This window comes from Oncorhynchus masou, chromosome 28, assembly GCF_036934945.1.
Source record: "Oncorhynchus masou masou isolate Uvic2021 chromosome 28, UVic_Omas_1.1, whole genome shotgun sequence".
Lineage (NCBI taxonomy): Eukaryota > Metazoa > Chordata > Actinopteri > Salmoniformes > Salmonidae > Oncorhynchus > Oncorhynchus masou.
In genome coordinates, this window is record NC_088239.1 from 58,495,601 (window position 1) to 58,519,372 (window position 23,772).

Here is a 23,772-nt window from a genome sequence, read left to right on the forward strand (position 1 = left end):
GCAAACCGATTCGATCCCGGGTTGGATCCCGGCCGTGATCGGCGAGTTCCAATTGGCCCAGCATTAGGGGTTAGGGGAGGCCGTCATTGTAAAATAAGAATTTGTTCTTAATACATTGGCGCTCATACTGTAATAGATGTTGGATATGCGTATGTATTTCTTCTCCAGCTAATTTCTTGGATTAGCAACATGTAACAAAGTGGACATACTGATATGACATACAATTCCCAGCGAATTAAAATTCAGAGACATTATTTATCATTTCACCAGTTGGTTATTTTATTTATTTTCAGCAATAACACCAAATGTATTTCTATTGTCTTTTTCGCTTGCTATCTTGGGAGATGCGTTTGAATTGTAAACAATGAAAATGATCAAATACATTTCAGAAAACTCCTGACAAGCAGTGTATGACCAGGAAAGGGCAGACCGTAGCCACCCTTCCTCATTTCTATAACAATACATGTCATCTTATAGCTTTGAGTCTCTCATATTTACATAGATACAGCCAGGTTCCAGCTCAACACAAGTGAAACCTCTTGTTTTTTTCTGTTTTTTTTCTTTATTTTCTTAAAGAATTATATGTACATCCTTAACCCCTAGCTGCCTGCTGCCAGGGTACACAGTTAGAATGACTTGCTTAAATGCATGTATCTATTCTTGATTAATTACTTAAACTGTAAATCAACTTTATAGCAGAATTTTGCAGCACAACTCTTACAAATAAAGTGTATAATACAGAGCTCAAGACATTGTCTTTCGGATAAAAATGGAAAAAAAGGAAAATAAACAAAAACATATTGCACTTAAAGCCAGGACAGCGGTGGACCTGGTTTGTTGTTAGGGGAAGGGAGAGCTTTCATCTGAGTGCAATGGGTGAAGCATCCAGCAAGATATCTAAATAAATAGGCAGACCTTTGTACAGGTGAAGCGTTTGTTTTATTTTTTATGTCTATGAAAAGAGCAACCTCCCAACAGTATTGCTCAGTATACTTATGGAGTGCAGGTTTGAACTTAAAACGATAAAAAAACAAAAACATGTTATGTGTAAAAACAAAAATGAATAACAATAAAAATCAAGCTTGGAAGCTTCATAGTCAAGTGCCTTAATGTCCTGAGAATGCTGCCTCGTTGAGTCTAGGTGGCGCTACAATGAATTGCTTATCAGAACACAGTCAAGTGTTACTTCTCTTTTTTCGACGGTCTTTGGAAACAGGCAGCAAGTCTTTTCGAGTTAGAGTGGCACATCTCTGCTTTTGCAGTTTTGGTCCGTTCCATTGTTGATATTTTTCCATCTTTCTCTCTCTCTCTTTTCCCTCTGTTTCTCAGTGTCTTTTGCTGTATGATTTGGATGAATGCGACAAGGTGAGACCCTGTGAGAGAATGCTGAACAGAACAGATGCTGACTGTGCTTGAGAGAGTTGTGTTTCACCGTGAACAGAAAAAAAGATGCAAAACCAAACAAAAAGTGGCCTTTCGTCCAGTCATCCAGACAATGATCCAGCTATCACGTTTCTCCTTTTTCTCGCAGCCCGTTTAGAAATGGTCATTGTGAGACATTGAGAATCTAGGACAAAACAAACCTTTGCGTCGTACCAACAGCATTTGAACTCTAATGGAGGAGGAGAATGGGGGGTGTAAAACAAAAAGAAGGAAAATATCAACAAAAGCGCCAAAACAGTACCGGACTGTCTTCATGTCTGCGGAGGTTTCAGCACCCCATCCTTTCTACATTACGTCCGGACAAACCAACGTATATCGTTATGACAGACAGTGATCAATTATCAATGAGAGTGATCAGAGAAGCGTCCAGCAGCCACGACTTGACCAGCTGTCCTGACTGGGCTCTCCTCTCCATCCCTTCATCCATCCACCATCGGTCCGTCATCATGGTCGTTGTGTAAGCAACATCCCCCTCAATGCCACAGCCTAGCTTTCTGTCTCTCTCACACCCAAATTATAGTGGGACAGGAAGATGGCAAAAACAAAACAAAACAGCGAACGTATAAAAAAAATCAACACCCCTGCTTTCAAGTCAATGTTTTCTCTCTTTCGTCGTTGTCTCTCACTTTCTCTCTCGGTGTGTTTACGACGATGAGGAGGTGGACGTGGTGCTGGCCTTCTTCTGGTTGACTAAGTCCATGTAGAGCTCTGAGCGGAGGAAGCGGGGGTATGAGTCCTTCTCCATCAGGCCATATATCCTGCGCTGGGCCAGGTCGAAGCAGGAACGCGTCACATTCTGAAGGTTGTCCTTGGTGTGCTCTCGGGTGTACGAGTCCAAGTTCACCTGAGAAAGGGAACGAGGGAAGGAGGGAAGGGAAGAAGCAGCAGAACAGGTTAGTTTCAGTGCTACTGATAACTGGTTCCAGTTGTTGGGGCTGATTTGTGACTTGAAGTTTCCACCCGGCTCTCCAGGTTTGAAACAAAAAGGGAAAGGGGAAAAGTGAGGGAGTCTATTTGGTGCGTGTCAGGCGGCCAAAGAAAGCCCGTTTGTCTGGAATGATCTCACGTCCTCTCCAGCTCACTCATTCCCTTGTGGGAGCACCTTCTGACAGGCATTACACATTCATCACCTAACATCTTTAGCAGGGGAACAATGATGAGGAGGCCGGCCAAAAATCACTGCTTTTTCTATTTACAGCAGGAACAAGTTCATTCATGGCCTAGTTTCTGTCAGGCAGGAGTTAGAAGCGGACATTCGAAAAAGGCTGAATCAAGACAAGTGAGGTTGGAATTAGAGAACACTATCTTAATTGAGGGGACACTGACTAAGTCTTTTCCAGTAAGTCAAAGTAAACAATTTGGAAAATGGTAATGGAGAGCTCATTTAGGTATAAACATTGCCTAATGGCTGGAGAGGGTAAATGACAGTTTAATGGTATTTTCCGCCATCCTTTGTGGGTACGGGTCTGTGTTTGTATGGGGATTGCTGCTCACCTCTTTACAAGACTGGATGGCGATGTATTCAGCAAATACTTTCTTGGCTTTGGACGCCATCTTGGATTGCGATTTAATCTTTTTGTAATCCTCGCATGCTAGCCAGAATTCCAGATTCTCTTCGCTGAACTCTGTGCGCAGGAAAGCTCTGAATGCTGCCAGGCCATCTGAAAGATGAAAGACAGAGGTGTGGGTTAGAGGATGTGACTGGAGAGCCATGGCAACACAGCTGCATCTCTCTCAATGTGGGAGACTACCTAAATTAGCACAGTAGCCAAGTCCATTGAATCACGCTGTTAAAAAGGGGACTACCAAAGCCAGCATGCAGTCACCCCTGAGACACCTATCCAGTCACCTCCCATATGCAACAATTATCCAGCATCACCCCACTGACCCTACACTATACGCTGTTACTTTTTCCTGTCATCGACACCAGTAATTGGAATGCCTTTTTCAATGTCGTCTCTGAACAAAGAGAAGCCTTTCTTGTTCTAGGTGGGGTCAGTTTGCTTGTCAATACATTTCTGTTGATTTGGCTATTGAGATTGGTGTTTTTAATTACATAAGGAAAAGCCATCAGCAGGGTAAGAATAGCAGGAAGCAGATTCCCACCCTGCCTGGTCGCCCACACCTTTCCGTTCACATGAACCCCCTTGGGGAGATAACATTAAACTGAGAGCAAAAGGGAGGAAAAGAAAGGGATTCAAGTGTTGTCTCACTAAAGTGTTGTTCCGCTAAGAGAGGGAGTTGAATAGGGATTTGAACAACCAACCTCACAGCACTCAGACCAAGGCTATGAATTATGGAAGAATATAAATATAGTAACACTACTCTGAAGCATTCTCTCTCCCTCTCTCTATCAGCCACCTAGCCTATAATCTGGTCGCTCTCCCCATACACTAATGCATGGTTCTATTCATCCACTGGGATTAGTGGGAGAGCTGCAGCAGAGTGCCTCAGACTGCCCATTCACTGCAGGCGTGCAACAACTCACACACACACTGAATTCACATCACAAAAGCAACAAGCACAAGCAAGGCATGCATGCTTAATGCACGTCAATATGAGCATATTTACAACCCGTACCAGACACCAACCCCCACCCCCCATAACACATGCACATTGTTCCTTATTCATAATCAATGCAATTGTTCCCCATGCTTCAGTTCAACTTAAACCAGACACACATATGGCAATCAACCGGGATGGGCATTAGTCATTTCCTTTATCCCCGTGGGTTAGATTGATTAAATGGATGGAGAGAATAAAGAAGGAGAAGAATAAGAAGGAAAGGCAAACTTACATTTATGGGCCAGCAGCTTGTCCAGAGATTCCCCCCATTTGAGTGCCTCCTCCGGGGTGGGCCTGCAAATGAAAGCGGAGCGGTTCTTTAGCAAGCCCATCTCTGCCAGGTTTCTCATAGTGTGACCCATCCGAAGCTCTGTGCTCCACTGTACTGCACTGGACTGGTAAGGAGCGTCAGTGTGGTCCTTTGGCTAGTCCTCTGTTCAATTACTATTTCTTCTTCTTATTCTCTCTTTCTTTGTTTTTCTCGCTTTCACACTCTCTGGCACTCTGGGGCTGTGTGTGAGCAAGCGTGTGTGAGTGGATATGAGTGTGTGTGCCTAAAACTGTCTAACTTCCTCCACTAGACTACTCATCTTATACTCCCTCTCACTGCAGCTCGGGAGGCAGGGAGGGGAGGGAGTAAGCCGGCCAATGGGGTGAGGGTTTGAACCTGAGGTCCACCCCCTAGCTTTTATGCCCGCCCCTTGCTTCCCTCATTCGCTCTGCTCTCTGATAGAGGATAAACGTATTTTCCTTCAACAAATCTGCAGCCTTAATGACATGGCAACAGAGGAATATAGGACCCAACCATTTGAATCAATTCTAATAACACTACATGCAGAGACACTACTGGTTCTTTGTTACCATTTTCTACCTTATTTACTTTTTTTTTAGTTAGTCAGTTAGTGTTGCAACTGGCTCCATGAATAAATTCTCTCTCTGTGGACAAAACATGTATGTCTCTCTCTACAACATTGCATAATACAGTATAATGTATGACTGACTACTTTCACATACACAAAACAAATGGACCTCCTGCTCGCTCTGTTACGGTTGCTGGGCGATATTTATTACATGATGCACGCTTGAATTTAAATAGCAGTTGAGAAGATGCCGCTTGTGTTCAAGCGCGCATACTCTAAAGACGCAATGGCAGACTATACATTAGACATACATTAGCCATTGTACGGGACCAGGATCCGTTTTGTCAATCAAACTAGCCAAATAGCTACAGTATAAATACAGTATAGAAATATATATTTAACCATGGATATTGACTGGACCTATCGCTCTGTTACAAGAGTTCACCCATCACTGATCCATCAACATTTCACAATGTTGCAACTCAAAATCAACCACCAGACCACATACATGAAATCTAATACAGATACACTCTCTGAAACATTCTCTATTTAAACAGGTAGAAATAGGAACATAAAATAACTATATGGCTGCCTTTACCAAAGCCATAACATCTACCTAACCTGTAACGGCAATCACATCCGTCTTAGCTTACGGATCAACCAGAGATGGTTAAACACATTGAGACATTAATTAATCAGTTATCACTCCTCCTTTCTTCCCTCCTTAATTTCTGTCTTTCTCTCAGTGGCTTTACAAGCGTTTCTTCACAGTGCCAAGTAGACTGTCTCTCTGAGCCAAGTCATCATCAGCTGGGGTGGGACCCAGAATGCGGGCATGTGACAAACACACACGACAAACACACTGACAAACACACATAGCTACACACAAAAAAAACTCACTTTACTGACTTCAAGGACTTGTCGAATTTTCCAGCTGGGTTGCTTCCGGGAGACTCATTCCTCCTCCTCAGGAAAGCAAGCCGGTTCTTCATGTCTTTGGCCCTGAGTATGGGAAGGACAGAGAGAAAGAAAGAAAGAAAGAAAGAAAGAAAGAAAGAAAGAAAGAAAGAAAGAAAAAGAAATGGAGAGAGAAAAACAGAGAAAAATGAAGAAAGGGACCAAGTGGGAAGAAGGGGGTTGAGTCTTCCAGAAATTAAAAACAAAACAATGAAATCCAAGTCATGGTAAACACAGCTCAAGTTTAAAGACAAACTCCAGCGGTTCAGATCAGTTCCATATGCTCAAAATCAGAAGAGGGAAAAAGTGCCAGGGCTGTATACATTTCAGACTTCAGCAGGATATTCAAGTGCAGTAGAGTAGAGTGGTGTCCAGTGGAAGTTACAGCACAGTGACAGCTAGTATCTCTCCCTCTACGTTGTCAATGTCTTCTTTCAATATATCTCTCCTCTAGTTCTATCCCTGGCAGGTCCTTGTGCAGGGAGTGAGTGAATCTGGCAGTGAAGGAGGAGAGACTCACTCCTCTGAGCGATCACACCATTCTCCAGGTGCCGAAAGGGACGCTGAGAGGGAGATAACCCAGGGCCGGGGCCCTCGGGACGGGACACGGTGCACAGCTGCACCCCCTCCACCTCCATCACCCAAACTATACCCCCCACCATCAACAACACCCTGCATCTCCCTTTCCCATCACCATCTCCCCAGAGACCCTAGTCTTCCATGCTTTCCAACAATCCCTGGCTGGCTCCTGGCTCCTCCCTCTGACCTCACATGCTTCCTCAAAGGGACACGACCCCACACGATTCCCATTTCCTGGTTGATTTCCACTGTGTATTAGCTATTAGCTCACGCGCGAACACGCCGCTGTCCTAGTCACTGTCAGCTGGCCTAATGCCACAAAGAGCCCCAGTGAGACCACCAAACCCAAAAAAGCATTTCATTTTTTGAGCCTGAAAACGCACACACATTCAGTATAAATGCTAACACACACACATTTAAACACACACATGCATACTGTACCCATGTACATCCTCACCCTCTCTCTGCCAGTATCCAAAGGCCCTCTCCGTGCACCTGATCATGTGGGTTTTCCAGCCATAAAAAAATTAAAACATGTCCTCAAGCTGAGGCTGGTTAGAGTGTTATTGTCTCCTCGTGGCGAAGCTTCTGGAAGTGGCTCTGAAGGCATTCTAGACAGAACTTCTTCTCCCCTCTCCTATCTCTTCAGCAGGATGGGAGAGAGAGAGAGAGAGAGAGAGAGAGAGAGAGAGAGAGAGAGAGAGAGAGAGAGAGAGAGGGGACCATGTGCAACCCCCTCCATCGCGTCCCCCTGACACCGGATATCTCTGCATTCCTCACTGAGCGAGATCAGGAAATTGATTGTAAAAATAAAAAAAGGCAGACCTCAAGGAATGTGAACAATCTTTTTCTAAAATCCTGTTGCTGATTAGTGTGTATTTTTTTAGGGCTATCTGGGTGACAGGCTTAGCAGCCATTGTGATTCATCTAAAAACAGAAGGTGATCTTTAACAAGGCACCATAAAAGGTTATAGGTGTTGTAATGGGCATGATTTTAATATTCCAGAGTAGGGCTGCATGAAACCATGCTCTATCCAGATGAAGAGCTAGCTCTAGTGTGAAGTACAATTGGGTTGTTTGATGTGGTGAAAAACATTCAACTCTACCTCTGGCACAGCTTTTCTCTCGACAACCCAGTCACCAGTCTGAGGTCAGCACACTACCTCAAATAAAAAGCTGTTTTGGAAAGGCATAAAATCATCATAGAGCAGTGGAATGTATTTGATTGCTCTGTTTCTAGTGTCCATCGCCATTTGGCTTATAACTATGTGAGGTTAAAGCCGAATAGGGGTGCCATGCCAACATATGTGAGAAAAGGGACTCGTTTTTTAGGAGCGCTGGCAAATATTTGCAAGCCTAATGATACCATTTATTATGCATGTCTGGTTTCAATACAACTTGAGTGAACTACGCTGGGCCAGGCTGGGTGGAAATCTATGACAGGGCTGTGAACACTGGTCAGTGAGAACTGGGAGAGGGATCTGAATTCACAACTCTACATTGCCACTTTCTGGCTGGATTAGTGTACTACAGAGATATGGCCCTCCATTCTCAACATGTTAATGTACTGTGGCAGAATAATTACTTTAAATTGTTTGGTTTTAAAAGATGATGACAGTAAAAATCCCCTTCTGATTTACAAATCTCACAATTCTTGGGAGGAATAAACTACACTATAGTGATGAAAACTACAGTAAAATGTAATTTTGCTTAACAGACCATCCTACAATCCATTCAAACCATCTCAATATTTCAGTAGTTGAATAGCCTACTTGTTTGTGTAAATTCCATTCTATAATCCTATGCCATGAGTCTATACGTGTTATTGAGAGCCAAGCACATGTGAGGCTGCTGAAACGTGACTTAGGCTGAGGCAGTGATAAGGAGGTTACACACATGGCAGCTCTCTGGCCACGACCATCTATCACATTGCTTCTGTGATTATTAGTTCATACACTGGGCCTAAGGGGCTGAAGGCTACAGCAAAGGCCAGTATCAGAGTCCCCATTCGGCACAGGGAAGACAACACAGCCACACAGCCACAAAGGGCAGGCAGGGGACACATTCTACACAGCTCAGTTAGCTTGTTCACCACACGGCTGGGTGTCGTCAGGCCCCCTGCCCCCAGGCTAGCTACCCCAGGAAAACAAACAACCTGCTGGGAGAACAACTAGTACTGCAAAGAGGTGAAGGGGCAAGAGGGGATCAAGGAAAGAGAGAGAGACAGAGAGACAGAGAGACAGAGAGGCCCAGCATTGTCTGCTCTCCTTGTCTCATCTCTTTGTCTCCTGCATTTAACCCTCAAACCCTCTCCCACCACTCCTAACTCTGCATAACATACCCCGGCTACAGAGCTAATCGCCCACCCACCAGCGGCAGTGGAAGACGTTATGTGTGTTCCTCTCTTCATTAAACATAGCCCTAACCCTGACAGGGCAATCTGCTTCAAAAAGGGCAACATCCCTCTACGGGAGATGCTCTCTAATCCCATCCATCCAGAAAATACTTCTGTTCCCTCCCATGTTCCCTATCTGCCAGGCAGAGACGGGTGTGTGTGCGTACTTGTGTCCGTGTAGAGGGGGCTGGAGGGTCTTTGGCGCTGCAATTATCTCAGGTCTTCGTGTTATTCCCACTTCTCCTGGCTCACATTAGAGACAGTAATAGCCTCTCTCCAAGCTAATACTGGTACCGTGAAACTGGGCCACGCTCCCAGGGATCTCTAGCTAGCTAGGCACTAAGAACTCAAGGGGAGAGCTGGAGCGCTGGGGAGGTGCAGAGAGACACACTGCAAATGTACTGTAGATGTGCTAGAGTGTGACTGTCTGACTGACTGACTGACTAACAACCACGGGGGCTACAGGCAGGCATGTCAACACCAACAGTAGATCACATTGCGAGATAAAGAACTGCATTGATGTACTAGAAATGTGCAACAACAAAGTAATAACATAGTATAGTACCCATGTGTAAAGTACTTAAGTACTACTGAAGTATTTGGGGGTACCTGTACTTTACAATTTAAAAAATTGACAACTTTTACTTTTCACTACATTCCTAAAGAAAATAACGTTTTACTCCATACACTTTCCTTAGCACCCAAAAGTACTCATTACAGGACAGGAAAGGACAGGAAAATGGTCCAGTTCACGCACTTATCAAGAGAACATCCCTGGTCATCCATACTGCCTCTGGCGGACAAACTAAACACACATGCTTCATTTCTAAATTATGTCTGCGTGTTGGAGTGTGTCCCTGGCTATCCTTAAATAAATAAAAACAAGAAAATGGTGCCGTCTGGTTTGATTAAAATAAGGAATTTGAAATGATTTGTATTTTTACTTTTGATACAGGATTAGACTTTTTTTCTCTCAATTTTCTCCTAAAATGACATACCCAAATCTAACTGCCTGTAGCTCAGGACCTGAATCAAGGATATGCTTATTCTTGGTACCATTTGAAAGGAAACAACTTTAAGTTTATGAAAATGTGAAAGGAATGTAGTAGAATATAACACAATATATATAGTAAAATATAATACAAAGAAAAAAACAACCGTTCTTTTGTATTTTTTTGTACCATCATCTCTGAAATGCAAGAGAAAGGCCATAATGTATTTTTCCAGCCCAGGTGCAATTTAGATTTTGGCCACTAGATGCCATCAGTGCATGTGCACAGTTTTAGACTGATCCAATGAACCATTGCATTTCTGTTCAAAATGTTGTATCAAGACTGCCCAAATGTGCCTAATTTGTTTATTAATAACTTTCATGTTCAAAATTGTGCACTCTCCTCAAACAATAGCATGGTATTCTTTCACTATAATAGCGACAGTAAATTGGACAGCGAAGTTAGATTAACAAGAATTGAAGCTTTCTGCCAATATCAGATATGTCTATGTCCTGGAATATATTGTTGTTACTTACAACCTCATGCTAATCGCATTAGCCTACGTTTGCTCAACCGTCCCGTGGACGGGACACCGATCCTGTTGAAGTCAAGTATATTTCAGCAATTAGATTTACAATTTGATACTTAAAGCTGCAATATGTAACTTTTTGGGCTACGGACCAAATTCACATAGAAATATCAGTTATCGGTCTGTCATTCTCAGTGAAAGCAAGTCTAAGAAGCAGTATGTGCGCTATTTCTATGCTCCATATTCTTAAATTTCATTTTTGCGTATTTTACTTCCGGTTTTGTACACCAGCTTCAAACAATATTTTTTGTAATTGAAAATACATTTCACAGCGGTTAGGATGGCACAACAAAGAATTTTAGCAATGAGGAAATGGCGAAGTGATTTCTGCAACGTGCACAATTAAATATATATTAAACCAAATACTTTAAGACATTTACTCATAATAATATTTTACTGGATGACTTTCACCAATGTATACAACAGAGTTATACATGTATAGAAGCATGAAAGATGCACGTATGCATATTACTGTCAAGTCCCACTATAGAATCAAAGAAAACGCCTGCCTATCAGCACCCATTGTCTGGTGCCTACAGTCAGTCCTGCTCTAACCTACTGTACTAGATGTTTCCACCATGTCAGTTCATCAGGGTTGTTAAAACACAGCTGCTGTTGCTTTGAAGTGGATCCCTTATACATCCCACCTTCCTGTTCCACCCAGTGGCTCTGTTTCCCACGGTGTACTGGATCCCCTCTCCACACCTCCAGGCAGCCCCATCCACTACAGCCAGGGGAAGGCGTAGACTAGAGGGTAAAGGGATAGGAGGTAACCTTTGGGCTTGTTTTTGCCCCGTCTGCCACTCTGGCTGTTTGCAGTAGATTATGTGCCTGGCCCTGCACCGTGTACACAGAACACACACATACCTCGCCTCTGTGTGTCTGTTTCAAGTTTTAATGTCACATGCACAGTGATATGTCTTTCTTGCAAGCTCGAACCCCAACAATGCAGTAATCAATAGCAAAGTCATACTAAAAATAACAAGGTGTGTGTGTGTACATGTGCGCGTCTGCATAACATGGCATAGATGCACATGTCCCTGTTATTCCCCACAATGAGGACAACAACAACAACAACAACAACATGGAGATATCATGGAGCAAGGGACAGTAGGGTCCTCACGTTCTTTTACCACAGAGTAAATAAGAATGTGGGTTTCCAGAGTCATTCTATGGCATAGAGGTAGAGCAGACAAACACACTGGGACAGAAATGTGCTTTTGCACGAGCTCCTGAGAGCATCTGAATTCTGTCTGGAAATATAGTAGTACATTCTTTTCAAACCAAGGCAAATGCTGAACGTAGAAATGTTCCTACATTGTTCAGTATATATAGGTCAACACTGCACGGACCCGTCCCCTCTTAAATGAGCCATCTGCCAAATGTAAATCTAAATGATCAACATTACCCACCTAACAAACCACAGAGACCACATAAGAAATCCAGGCCAATTATTAAAAGACAAGGCCAATCTTTAGCTACAAGTTGAAGTCTCCTCAAAATAGTTTTAATCACACGGGAGTCCTCTCACCCAGCGACTGTCAAATGAGATTCAGAAGAGAGGTCAGCTGGCCTCCTAACAACTTTTCAGTAGTACCCCACAGAGCCTAAAACATCATCTCCCTCCTTCTCTCCCTCCCTCTTCCTAATGCAGCAGAGAGCACACAGAGCATACTACCCATGGGTTCCAACTTCTTACCTTTCCAGGTACTTCTCCGAGAAGTCAACCATAGCAGGGAACATGGGCACAAGTCTTTAGGGTCCTGTGTGTAGTCCTGTGTGTATAGTGTGTGTGTCAGAGCGTCAGAGCGCTGTGCTCGGGGCAGGGGTAATTCAGTTGTCACATTCCTCTAACCCGGAGAGGCTCTGCTGTAGCTTTATATAGTCCAGGGGCCAGGGGAGGCGGGCTCAAGGCTCACCCAATCACAAGGTGCTATTCTGAGAGGATGGAGCTGCATTCTATCTAAGCCCGAACAAGCCTGGGTTTTATGGGGTAGGAAATGCTTTCATTTTCACAAATATATAATCACTTAATAGCTACTACTGTTACAACTACACCTGTTACTGCTATTACCTCTGCAACAGTAATTAGTAAACCCTCTAATACTAGACTATTACAAATGCTGCAACAACTAATATTGACCTTGTAGAACTCGCTATTACTACTACTACAGCAATATGACATCCATCTTCACTATCACTAGTAGACATAACTAGAGATGACTCGAAAAAAAATCGAAAAATCGAAATTCCATTTCCACCATTTGACTTTTTTTCCTGTCATGTAGCACAACAACAGGTGGATATTATACTAGCACATCTGGTGTAATGTTATCCTTTCGTCTGGTGTGTGTGTGCGTGTGTGTGTGTGTGTGTGTGTGTGTGTGTGTGTGTGTGTGTGTGTGTGTGTGTGTGTGTGTGTGTGTGTGTGTGTGTGTGTGTGTGTGTGTGTGTGTGTGTGTGTGTGTGTGTGTGTGTATATGTGTAAGTGTGTAAGTGTGTAAGTGTGTGAAAGCTTGCGCGCGTGTGTGTATGGGGTGGAGCGGAATGAGAGAAAGAGGGACAGGGGGCTAGGTGAGGAGATAGTGGCCTGTCTAGTAGCCTGCCTGGATAAAGGCCATACCTACTCAGCATTAAACACAGGTTCCCTCTTACAAACTTTGTCTAGAATTCAATCAAATATGCTCTTCAAAAACCTACACATTCTGCTTCCTGAGGCTCCTAACGTTTCAGCTGCAACAGACTCTCGCTATAGGCCATCCAAAAACCAAGTGTCACCACTCTGTGTCTGAATAAACTTAACACAGGTACAGTATGACTGATAACTCCTGCTCCCTCCCCACTTATAATCCCCTACTGGGCAGTATTTAGCACGGTCAACCGGTGTGAGCTACAACACCCACCTCAAAGCAGACACTAAGGCTATGCCACAGTCACCAGTTAGCCCTTACCCAGCACCATTCATTAATACTTATTAGCCAATTAACAGTCCAAGCTTAATGTCCATTATAGTCTTGAATAGCAGAGTATTAAATACCAGGAAACATTGTTGCAATTGTTTTCCATTCCACAAAGAGTTATAGGTTTATTCCTACTCAGGATTCTGAACGTGAGATACGAATGCACAACACAAACATGTCCAGCAACATCAATGCACGATTTATGCAAAACATCAAGTTGCACTCGCATTGAGCCCATATTGCATAGTTTTCCTAAAAACAATCTCATGTGTTGATTTTCTCCCTACGTACATAAGTGGAAATGTGTGTTAAACATTGGGCTTTAAGGGTTCTACAGACCTTACGTAAACTATGCATATCACAAAATGGGCGGCTCCTTGTAGAACATAGTCCTGCTTACATGACAGGTGTTGCTATATCAACAGACTTTTGCACAGATTCAAATCTGTGACTCTAGGGAGAGTTCATTACGCTGTTTTGGGGGCAGTATTGTGTAGGCAATGAAGCTGTTGCTTGGAAAAAGTATGTGAACCCTTTGGAATTACATGGACATCTGCATAAATTGGTCTTAATAACAGGTTGACCCTCCTTTGGCAGCAATAAATTCAACCAAACGTTTCCTGTAGTTGAGGATCAGATCTGCACAACGGTCAGGAGGAATTTTGAACCATTTCTCTTTACAAACTGTTTCACTTTCACAATAATCTTGGGATGTCTGGTGTGAATGTCTCTCTTGAGGTCATGCCACAGCCTCTCAATCGGGTTGAGGTCAGGACTGACTGGGCCACTCCAGAAGGTGGAGTCCAGAAGGTGTTCAAGCCATTCTGTTGTTGATTTATGTCTGTGTTTTGGGCTGTTGTCCTGTTGCAACACCTAACTTATGTTGAGTTTCAAATGGTGGACAGATAGCCTTACATCTTCCTGCAAACATCTTCCTACAAAATGTCCTGATAAACTTGGCAATTAATTTTTCCGGCGATGATAGCAAGTTGTCCAGGCCCTGAGGCAACAAAGCAGTCCCAAACCATGATGCTCCCTCCACCATAGTTTATAGTTTGGTTGAGGTTTTGATGTTGGTGTGCTGTGCCTGTTCCTTCCAACCAACACAAATTTATTTTCATCTGTCCACAGAATATTTGGCCAGTAGCGCTGTGGAACATCCAGGTGCTCTTTTGCAAAATTCAGATGTACAGCAATGTTTTTTTTGGACAGCAGTTGCTTCTTCCATGGTGTTCTCCCATGAACACTTTTCTTGTTTAGTGTTTTATGTATTGTAGACTCGTCAAACAGCGATGTTAGCATCTTCCAGAGATTTTTGGAAGTTTTTAGCAAACACTAGGATTATTCTTAACCTCATTGAGCATTCTGCACTGTGCTCTTGCAGTCATCTTTGCAGGATGGCCACTCCTAGGGAGAGTAGCAACAGTGCTGCAATTTCTCCATTTATAGACAATTTGTCTTACCGTGGACTGACTTTTAGAGATACTTTTGTAAACCTTTCCAGCTTTAAGCAAGTCAACAATTCTTAATCTTAGGTCTTCTGAGATCTCTTTTCTTTGAGGCATGGTTCACAAACAATTTTGTGAGTGTTTTTTTATGGGGCAGGGCAGCTCTAACCAAAATCTCCAATCTCATCTCATTGATTCGACTCCAGTTTAGTTGACTCCTGACTGCAATTAGCTTTTGGTAAAGTCATTAGCCTAGGGGTTCACATACTTTTTCCAACCTATACTGTGAATGTTTAAATTAAATAAATGTATTCAATATGGACAAGAAAAATACAATAATTTGTGTGTTATTAGTTTAAGCATACTGTGTTTGTACAATGTTGTGACTCAAATTTTATGTCAAATTTATGCAGAAATCCAGGTAAATCCAAAGGGTTCACATAATTCTTTCTTGAAATAGGCTGTGCATCTAAAGTAGAATTTTGCATTGATAACTAAATATAATCTCAGCGACTGTTTAAACAATGAAAGGTATTTTGTTGAGAGGTAAAATGGTAAAAACGCTGGTAGCCACGTGCCTTCTGATATGAAGCACTATTGTTACCTGATGGAACTGAACACATTGAAGCAGCATATTAAACTGGGATAATACTGGAAGTCACACTAGCAAGTATAACAATATTGCTAGGGCATATTATTTAACAATAAATCTGATTGTTTCACATGGAGATGTGGAAAACTAAAGGCTAGCTAGCTTGCTATGCTTTTGTCAGGCTCAAGTCAGTTAGCTACTGCTAGCAAGGGATGACGCCTCTTCCTTGCTTTCACCCCAAATGAGAAGACAATAAAAAATTACAAAACACGGACCATGTTAAACAAAAGGCGTGCATTGATCCAAAAAAATCTGACTCCATCCAAGTGCACACACACACACGGTAAATGACGGCCTTTAGGGGGTCTTTGAGCCACAGGAATGATCTACAGCTTTGTATCCTGACCTGGCCTCCTACGTATGTATGGGGGGCCCCTGAGAAGACTGAAGGTTGCATAGTGTATACACTCTTTGGTGATTGGACCAGGAGTAAGATCACGAGGAGATAAAGCCTGGAAAGGTTCAAGACACATACGGAGGCCCAGAGGGATGGTTGAGAGGTCTTCACCAAGGAAGGGGGGAGGAATGAAAGACAGAGCCAGGGGGAAGAAGGAGCATGATTTATAAAGACAAGGCTTCAGGTTTCAGACTGAACTCGGTCTCCTGGTAAAAGAAAACAATGGAGAAAGTGAAATCTGATGGATGGATGTGAAAAGGAGAGAAAAAGAATACCTGTTAAAGAAAAGGTCATGGGGGTAGTAGGGACAGGTGCAGTTTACAGCTGCATAGTTGAGTAACTCAATAGATTGTCACGGGTTCGAATAAAGGACATTGTAGATTCATCTTGAGCAAAGTGCTTAATCAAGGTAGTATATGTAGCACACACTAACTGGAAACATGTACGAGATATAACTGTGATTACCCTAAGGAAAATACTCCTGTAACCCCAACCCAACACAATTAAATTGTAATCCAACCGTTGTACACGTCAATCCCCAGGTTCAGCAATATCCTCCCTACCTATGCTTTTGGGAAATTACTCAAAAGCAACAACTCTATTCTGCTTTCTTGTAACCCGCTGTGCTGTAACCCACATATGCCTGATGGTGTAAGTGACTGCATATACTGTTTTACATGATTATTCCCCACATCTGGGGTGTCATGTTCTAACTTCCCGGAGCTCCATCTCATACTGAATAGGCTGGGGTATCAGCCGGTAGAGAGGACCAGATTCCCGAGACAGCATACACAGGTACTGGATGTTGTCGACTGGTGTCCCGCTAACACCTATCCCTATCCCTATTAACTAGGCGTAAATATCGAGAACATAGATTGGAATTGGGTCAGTCACATTTGGCTCAATTGAGGCGAGACAGAAAATTCTAAATTGGAAAAACCTCCAAGAGAAGACAACAATAGACATCCACTCAACATGCACATATGTAGGATTTAAATTGATCAGTATTTTGTTGCTGCAAACTTGTAATTTCCACTTTGACATTTCAGGCTTGATTTGCCCTATTGAAAAATGTATCAACCCTTAGAAAAATGTCCATTAATTATAATTCACATTTCCTGATGCTGCAGGGTTATTTTTCTGCTATAGCAATCTGGCTCAAATTAAGATCCTACATCTGCAGACTCACTTCAGAGGAAGTGTGACATTGAGGTGACACTTAAGGACTTGGGAACAGACACTTTAGTCACACGCGCACGCACGCACGCACACACACACACACACACACGTAGGAGGTGTGGTACATCCCTCTCAACAACTGCACATTTAACTTCTCAAACTCTCAGCTGCGTAAACAGACTATCCTGGGGCATTCAAAAAGTGGTGAGGGATACCAGAATGTGTCAAGTAGTGACTTATGCCATTAACATCTAAACTGAAAATACATGACATTGTATTTACTTAATGATTATGCTCAAATGTGGCTTTTGACGCTTCTGATTTTAATTTTCAGCAGCTGTTAATATGCTGAGTAGCTATCAGCATTCAGGCTGAGCAGCCATTTTAAATGGACATTGTCCTCTGGCTGTGAATTCTCCTTTCGTCTTAATGTGATAGTGTGAAGAAGGCTCAATCAACAGCTGATGAATCACTGAGGCGATAATGGGACAGGAATCCCCCTCAACACACACATTTGACAACACATACAGTGCATTCGGAAAGTATTCCGAAGACCCCTTGACTTTTTCCACATTTTGTTACGTTACAGCCTTATTCTAAAAATGATAAAATAGTTTTTCCCCCTCATCAATCCACACAATACCCAATAATGGCAAAGTGAAAACAGGTTTCTATAATTTTTTGCAAATGTATAAAACAGAAAAGCAGATATACCTTATTTACATAAGTATTCATAGCTCAGGTGGAGCCTGTTTACATTGATCATCCTTGAGATGTTTCTACAACTTGATTGGAGTCCACCTGTGGCAAATTCAATTGATTGGACATGATTTGGAAAGGTACACAACTGTCTATATAAGGTCCCACAGTTGACAGTGCATGTCAGAGCAAAAACCAATCCATGAGGTTGAAGGAATTGTCCGTAGAGCTCTGAGACAGGATTGTGTCGCAGCACAGGTCAGGGGAACCAAAAGATTTCTGCAGCAATGAAGGTCCCCAAGAACACCCGTGGCCTCCATTATTCTTAAATGGAAGACGTTTGAAACCACCAAGACTCTTCCTAGAGCTGGCCACCCGGCCAAACTAAGCAATCATGGGAGAAGAGCCTTGGTCAAAGACGTGACCAAGAACCCGACGAACACTTCGGGACAAGTCTCTGAATGTCTTTGAGTGGCCCAGCCAGAGCCCAAACAAGAACCCGATAAATAATCTCTGGAGAGACCTGAAATTAGCTGTGCAGCAACGCTCCTCATCCAACCTGACAGAGCTTGAGAGGATCTGCAGAGAAGAATGTGTGAAACTCCCCAAATACAGGTGTGCCAAGCTAGTAGCGTCATACCCAAGAAGACTCAAGGCTGCAATCGCTGCCAAAGGTGCTTCAACCAAGTACTGAGTAAAGGGTCTGAATACTAATGTAAATGTAATAGTACCGTTTTAAATGTTTAATACATTTGCAAAAATGTCCCAAAAACATTTTTTTGCTTTGTTATTATGGGGTATTGTGTGTCGATTGATGAGGAGAAATAGCTATATAATTTGTTTTAGAATAAGGCTGTAACTTAACAAAATTTGGAAAAAGACACATTTTCTGAATACTTTATGAATGCACTGTACACGCACCATCTTACATTTCATTCAAAACAGGCCGTTAGGATAGAACATGACATTTAACATTTTAATATAACAATATTTTTATGACCAGTAGCCGACACACTTTTCACATGTAGCTTGTTATTGTCAGTCAATCAAAGCAGCAGCACCGTCAGAGGCTCCATGTGTCGCAATGCAAATGGATTTACAATTACAGAATTAAGTTGGCTAAAATGAGAAGCAGTAGGATACAATGGTCTCCCAACAGGTAGGCTGTTTAAATATGAGCAGCCTACCTGTTCTGAAACAACAGAGTACACCGCCTCTCCTGAGTCCTAACTCCACATTGAAGTAAAAAACAATATATGCTTCTTTAAACACTTGTATTGGCTGAGGGGCGGCAGTGTAGCCTAGTGGTTAGAGCGTTGGACTAGTAACCGAAAGGTTGCGAGTTCAAACCCCCGAGCTGACAAGGTACAAATCTGTCGTTCTGCCCCTGAACAGGCAGTTAACCCACTGTTCCCAGGCCGTCATTGAAAATAAGAATTTGTTCTTAACTGACTTGCCTGGTTGAAAAAAGAAAAATTTTTGGATAGATATAGATTCTATTTTTCAAATTGTGAAATCATTTCAAATGCCTATCTGACACCTCTGTTAAAAGTCTATGGGAGAGTGAATGGCAAGTATGGGCTTGTGGCTTCAGCCATGTTTGATAGCCTTAATTCTATGGCCTCATGGCTAATGACATTGACATGTGGTGACACTGTACTACTATATGCTGCAGGGTCATTCATGTACAGTATAAGAAAAACAATTATTGCATTACGCCACACTACCCCTACCGACAATGAACAAAAAACTCTTTGTCTTTGGATTATAAAGGTTAGCATAATAGAGCTACAGCAAATGAAAATGTGTATTTAGAGTTCATATCAGTCACAGCCAAGAATGGGAAACAAAAGAATCCCACATGTTTAGCAGTGCAGACATTCTCTTATTCAACAGTGTTCATGGATCCAATTGACGTAAAATAGGGAAACTCCATAAAGCAGCATTACTAATGCTCGTTTGATCAAATGTCTGCACTGCTAGAACACATGACATGGGATTCCCCATTCACAACACAAAGACATTCTCAATATAAACTACAAAGATAAGAAGAGAGGGGGTAAATAATAAAGACAGGAAACAGTAAATCAAAGGTTGTTTGGTTACTTACAGGTTCTTGGATTTCTTAGACTTCTTGGACCCGTCGGGGCCAACGTCACAGCTGCATGGGGATCCGGCGCTGAGCTGAAGGGAGAGTAGGGAGAGCACACACTGCATCATCCAGTCTCCCCAGTCACAGTAGAGATTGGCCCCTAGAGCCTCACACTGGGCCCCTAAAGCCACTAGTCCCTCCTGTGCCACTATCTCCTAGGCTAAAGTATGCAGTGTGATGGAGGTAAAGGGTATCTCGTCCAGTCTGTAACACACACAGCCAGCTCCCACTCTGGCTAATCCTCAACAGCACCCCAGCACATACTCCTATCGCCTCCGGGCCTCTCTCTCTGTGTGAATGTGTGGCTGACCGAGAGTGAATGCATGTGTGTGTGTGAGTGAGTGAGTGAGTGAGTGAGTGAGTGAGTGAGTGAGTGAGTGAGTGAGTGAGTGAGTGAGGGTGGCCTACGCTGTGCATGTGTGAGTATGTGTGAGAGAGTCAAGTTGTGTTTGTGTGTGAGTTTGTGTGTGAAAAGAGTGTGACACCAGTCTGGTAGCCCTGGCCACAATTAAGCCTAAACCGATAGGCTCCAGTGTCACATTACACTTCTTGAGCCCCTCTGTCTCTGATTGGCTGAGAAAGAAAAGAGGGGGAGGAGTGGAAGAGGGGTCATTCTCTGGTAATCTGCTGGTCCGTGACTGTCCTGGGGGAGGTGGAGGTTTCTGTGTGTGTGTCTTTACACACGTGCGTACGTGTGTGTGTGTGTGTGTGTGTGTGTGTGTGTGTGTGTGTGTGTGTGTGTGTGTGTGTGTGTGTGTGTGTGTGTGTGTGTGTGTGTGTGTGTGTGTGTGTGTGTGTGTGTGTGTGTGCGGCTGTTATTGGACTGAAACAATAAGTGCTCATTGGGAATCCATTTCCCCATACATTAGGTACAGTATAGTTTCTTTCCCCTGCCTGTGTCTCAAAGTGACAAATGAGAATAACAACAGACACGGACTAAAAAGGCACTTCATTGTTGCTATTGAACCAACAGCTGGCAAGGAGTTCACAGCCATTGAACCTGTGCTGTGTATATAGTTGAGGGTCAGTGCCATCTTAAAACAAAATCAAAGTCAAACTGAAGCTGTAATGCCTCCTACCCACCTATTCAACAAATCCCAGTCTAAAGCACACATAATCTGTTTACTTGTACCCTGTGTAGTGTTTTGATCATAGCCAGAGTTCAGATACTGAGCTGGCGCGTTCCCTTGACACTGCTAAAGGTGTCACTGAAAGTAGAGCTACTGAGATGCCGACCAAAACAACAAAAAGCTCCTGTAAACTAGCGTCTAAAGATCAACGTTATCTGCATACACAGAAAATGACAAGTACTAACTATGAGGTATCTGCGATCAACAGATGGATATCTCTATTTCCTGTCGTGAAATCAATAGATTAGGGCCAGATTAATTTATTTCAATTGACTGATTTCCTCATACTGTATGAGCTGTAAGCCAGTAAAATCGTTGAAATGTATATTTTTGTTCAATGTACATGTGTGTCTGTGTAGGTCATTAGTAGCCTCCTGTCCACCTCCAAGCCCCAGACGCTCAAGGCTGACAAACATACACAAACACACGGACACACACACACACACACACACACATGCACATACACGCACTTGTGCAATGACCAGATCCCAATGAGGTCAGTAGGGTCAGCAGCAACATCAAAATAAAGTGTTTAATCTTAGTGTGGGAACATGAGAACCAGGGTGCCCCAGACCCCAGGGAGCTGTCTGCCAGGCCCCAGTAACCAGAGAGGATGGGGGGGGGGGGGGGGGGAATCAGGCCAACTCAGTCCTCCTGCTATTTACCCACAGGGTTTACTGTAGGAATAGCTAATCCAGAGGTCATAAATCCACATTACTGACCACAGACACAGGGGAATATGGTTTGCTCTTGTCTGCCTGCCTGCCTGCCTGCCTGCCTGCCTGCCACACACACACACACACACACACACACACATACACACACACACACACACACACGCTATAGCCTTCAGCGGGGATCTCCAAATGAAGACACACGATGAGGTTCTAGCCATTGAGAAGAGGTCCTCATGTTACAGGTCCCTTCATACCATAAAGCACTCAATGCCAGGCTCAATGCCAGGCTCACCTCCAACTGCAATTAAGACCCATTACAACCTACAGGAACACATGGACTCTCTTCTATTGTGTCTCTTAAAGGGAATGTTTATGGGTTTCCTACTACATGTAACATGATAATTTGTAATGTAGGATGCTGTCTGGTGACGTGATGCAGACCTAGTTTAGGGCTGTAATGTCTTGCTGCCTTGAAGGTGTGTTGTTTTTCCTAAGAGGAACATGGAAACATAACCTAAAACTACTTACTGACTGAATAGCTATAGACAGACTAAATAAAATATATGCATGTTAAACCAGCCCTCACATTCTCATGTCAGATTTAGATGTTCATCCATGTTGTTCAAACGTCAAATTGTGAAGTTGTTCCAAATGTCAAATTTCGGACTGCTGAAGGATACGTTTAGGCATTAACTCCACATTTTTAAAGTAAGGGTTAGGGTTTGGGATAGGATTACAAAACAATCGAGGACAACTATATCAAAACCGTTCTATTGCTGGATTCAAACTTGCAACTTTTGAAATCAGAGGCAGATGTTTAAGCCCATCCACCATGCCCTAGCAAAACCAAAATCAACTTGAAGTTAACAGCGTTCAATGTTGCCCCTAGTGGCTGGTTTCCACATAATCTCCCAAAGTCCTTAGACATGGATGGATGTGAAATACTGAATTGTATCATGGGTGATAAGATACTGTATACAATGCATTTGGATCGTATTCAGACCTCTTGACTTTTACCACATTTTGTGATGTTACAGCCTTATTCTAAAATGGAATAAATTGCTTTTTTCCCTCATCAATCTACACACAATACCCAATAATGACAAAGCAAAAACAGCTTTTTATACATTTTTGCAAATGTATAAATAAACAACAACTGAAATATCACAATTACATAAGTATTCAGACCCTTTACCCAGAACTCAGTGTTGAAGCACCCTTGGCAGCAATTACAGCCTCGAGTCTTAGGTATGACCCTACAAGATTGACACACCTGTATTTGTGGAGTTTCTCCCATTCTTCTCTGCAGATCCTCTCAAGCTCTGTCATGTTAGATGGGGAGCATCGCTGCACATCTATTTTCAGGTCGCTCCAAAGATGTTTGATCCGATTCAAGTCCGGGCTCTGACTGGGCCACTCAAGGACATTCAGAGACTTGTCCCGAAGCCACTCCTACGTTGTCTTGGTTGTAAGCTTAGGGTCCATGTTCTGTTGGAATGTGAGCCCAGTCTGAGGTCCTGAACACTCTGTACTTTGCTCCATTCATCTTTCCCTTGATCCTGACTAGTCTCCCAGTCCCTGCCGCTGCAAAACATCCCCACAGCATGATGCTGCCATCACCATGCTTCACCGTAGGGATGGTGCCAGGTTGCATCCAGGCGTGACACTTGGCATTCCGAACAAAGAGTTCAGTCTCGGTTTCATCAGACCAGAGAATCTTATTTCTCATGGTCTAAGAGTCCTTTAGGTGACTTTTGGCAAACTCCAAGCGGGCTGTCATGTGACTTTTACTGAGGAGTGGCTTCCGTCTGGCCACTCTACCATAAAGGCCTGATTGGTGAAGTGCTGCGGAGATGGGAGAACCTTCCAGTCGGACAACCATCTCCACAGAGGAACTCTGGAGCTCTGCCAGAGTGACAATTGGGTTCTTGGTCACCTCCATGACTAAGGCCCTTCTCCCCCGATCACTCAGTTTGGAAGAGGAATTGTCTTGGTGGTTGCAAACATCTTCCATTTAATAATGATGGAGGCCACTGTGTTCTTGGTGACCTTCAATGCTGCAGACATTTTTTGTACTCTTCCCCAGATCTGTGCCTCG

General features: G+C 43.1%; 1 protein-coding gene across 16 annotated transcripts in view; it reads right to left on the reverse strand.

The window, feature by feature from the left end:
- Positions 1-251: 251 nt before the first annotated feature.
- Positions 252-23,772, reverse strand: part of LOC135517968 (regulator of G-protein signaling 3-like) — a 206,482-nt gene continuing 182,961 nt past the window's right edge. For 11 of the 16 annotated variants that reach the window (XM_064942715.1, XM_064942716.1, XM_064942712.1 and 8 more), the window contains 5 exons: positions 19,826-19,899; positions 5,769-5,870; positions 4,241-4,302; positions 2,938-3,104; positions 252-2,287 (listed from right to left, as the gene is read on the reverse strand). In XM_064942715.1, coding sequence (XP_064798787.1) covers positions 2,087-2,287; positions 2,938-3,104; positions 4,241-4,302; positions 5,769-5,870; positions 19,826-19,899 — 606 coding nt within the window. In that variant the 3' untranslated portion in view covers positions 252-2,086. The other 5 variants (XM_064942714.1, XM_064942723.1, XM_064942722.1 and 2 more) reach the window with 5 other exon arrangements.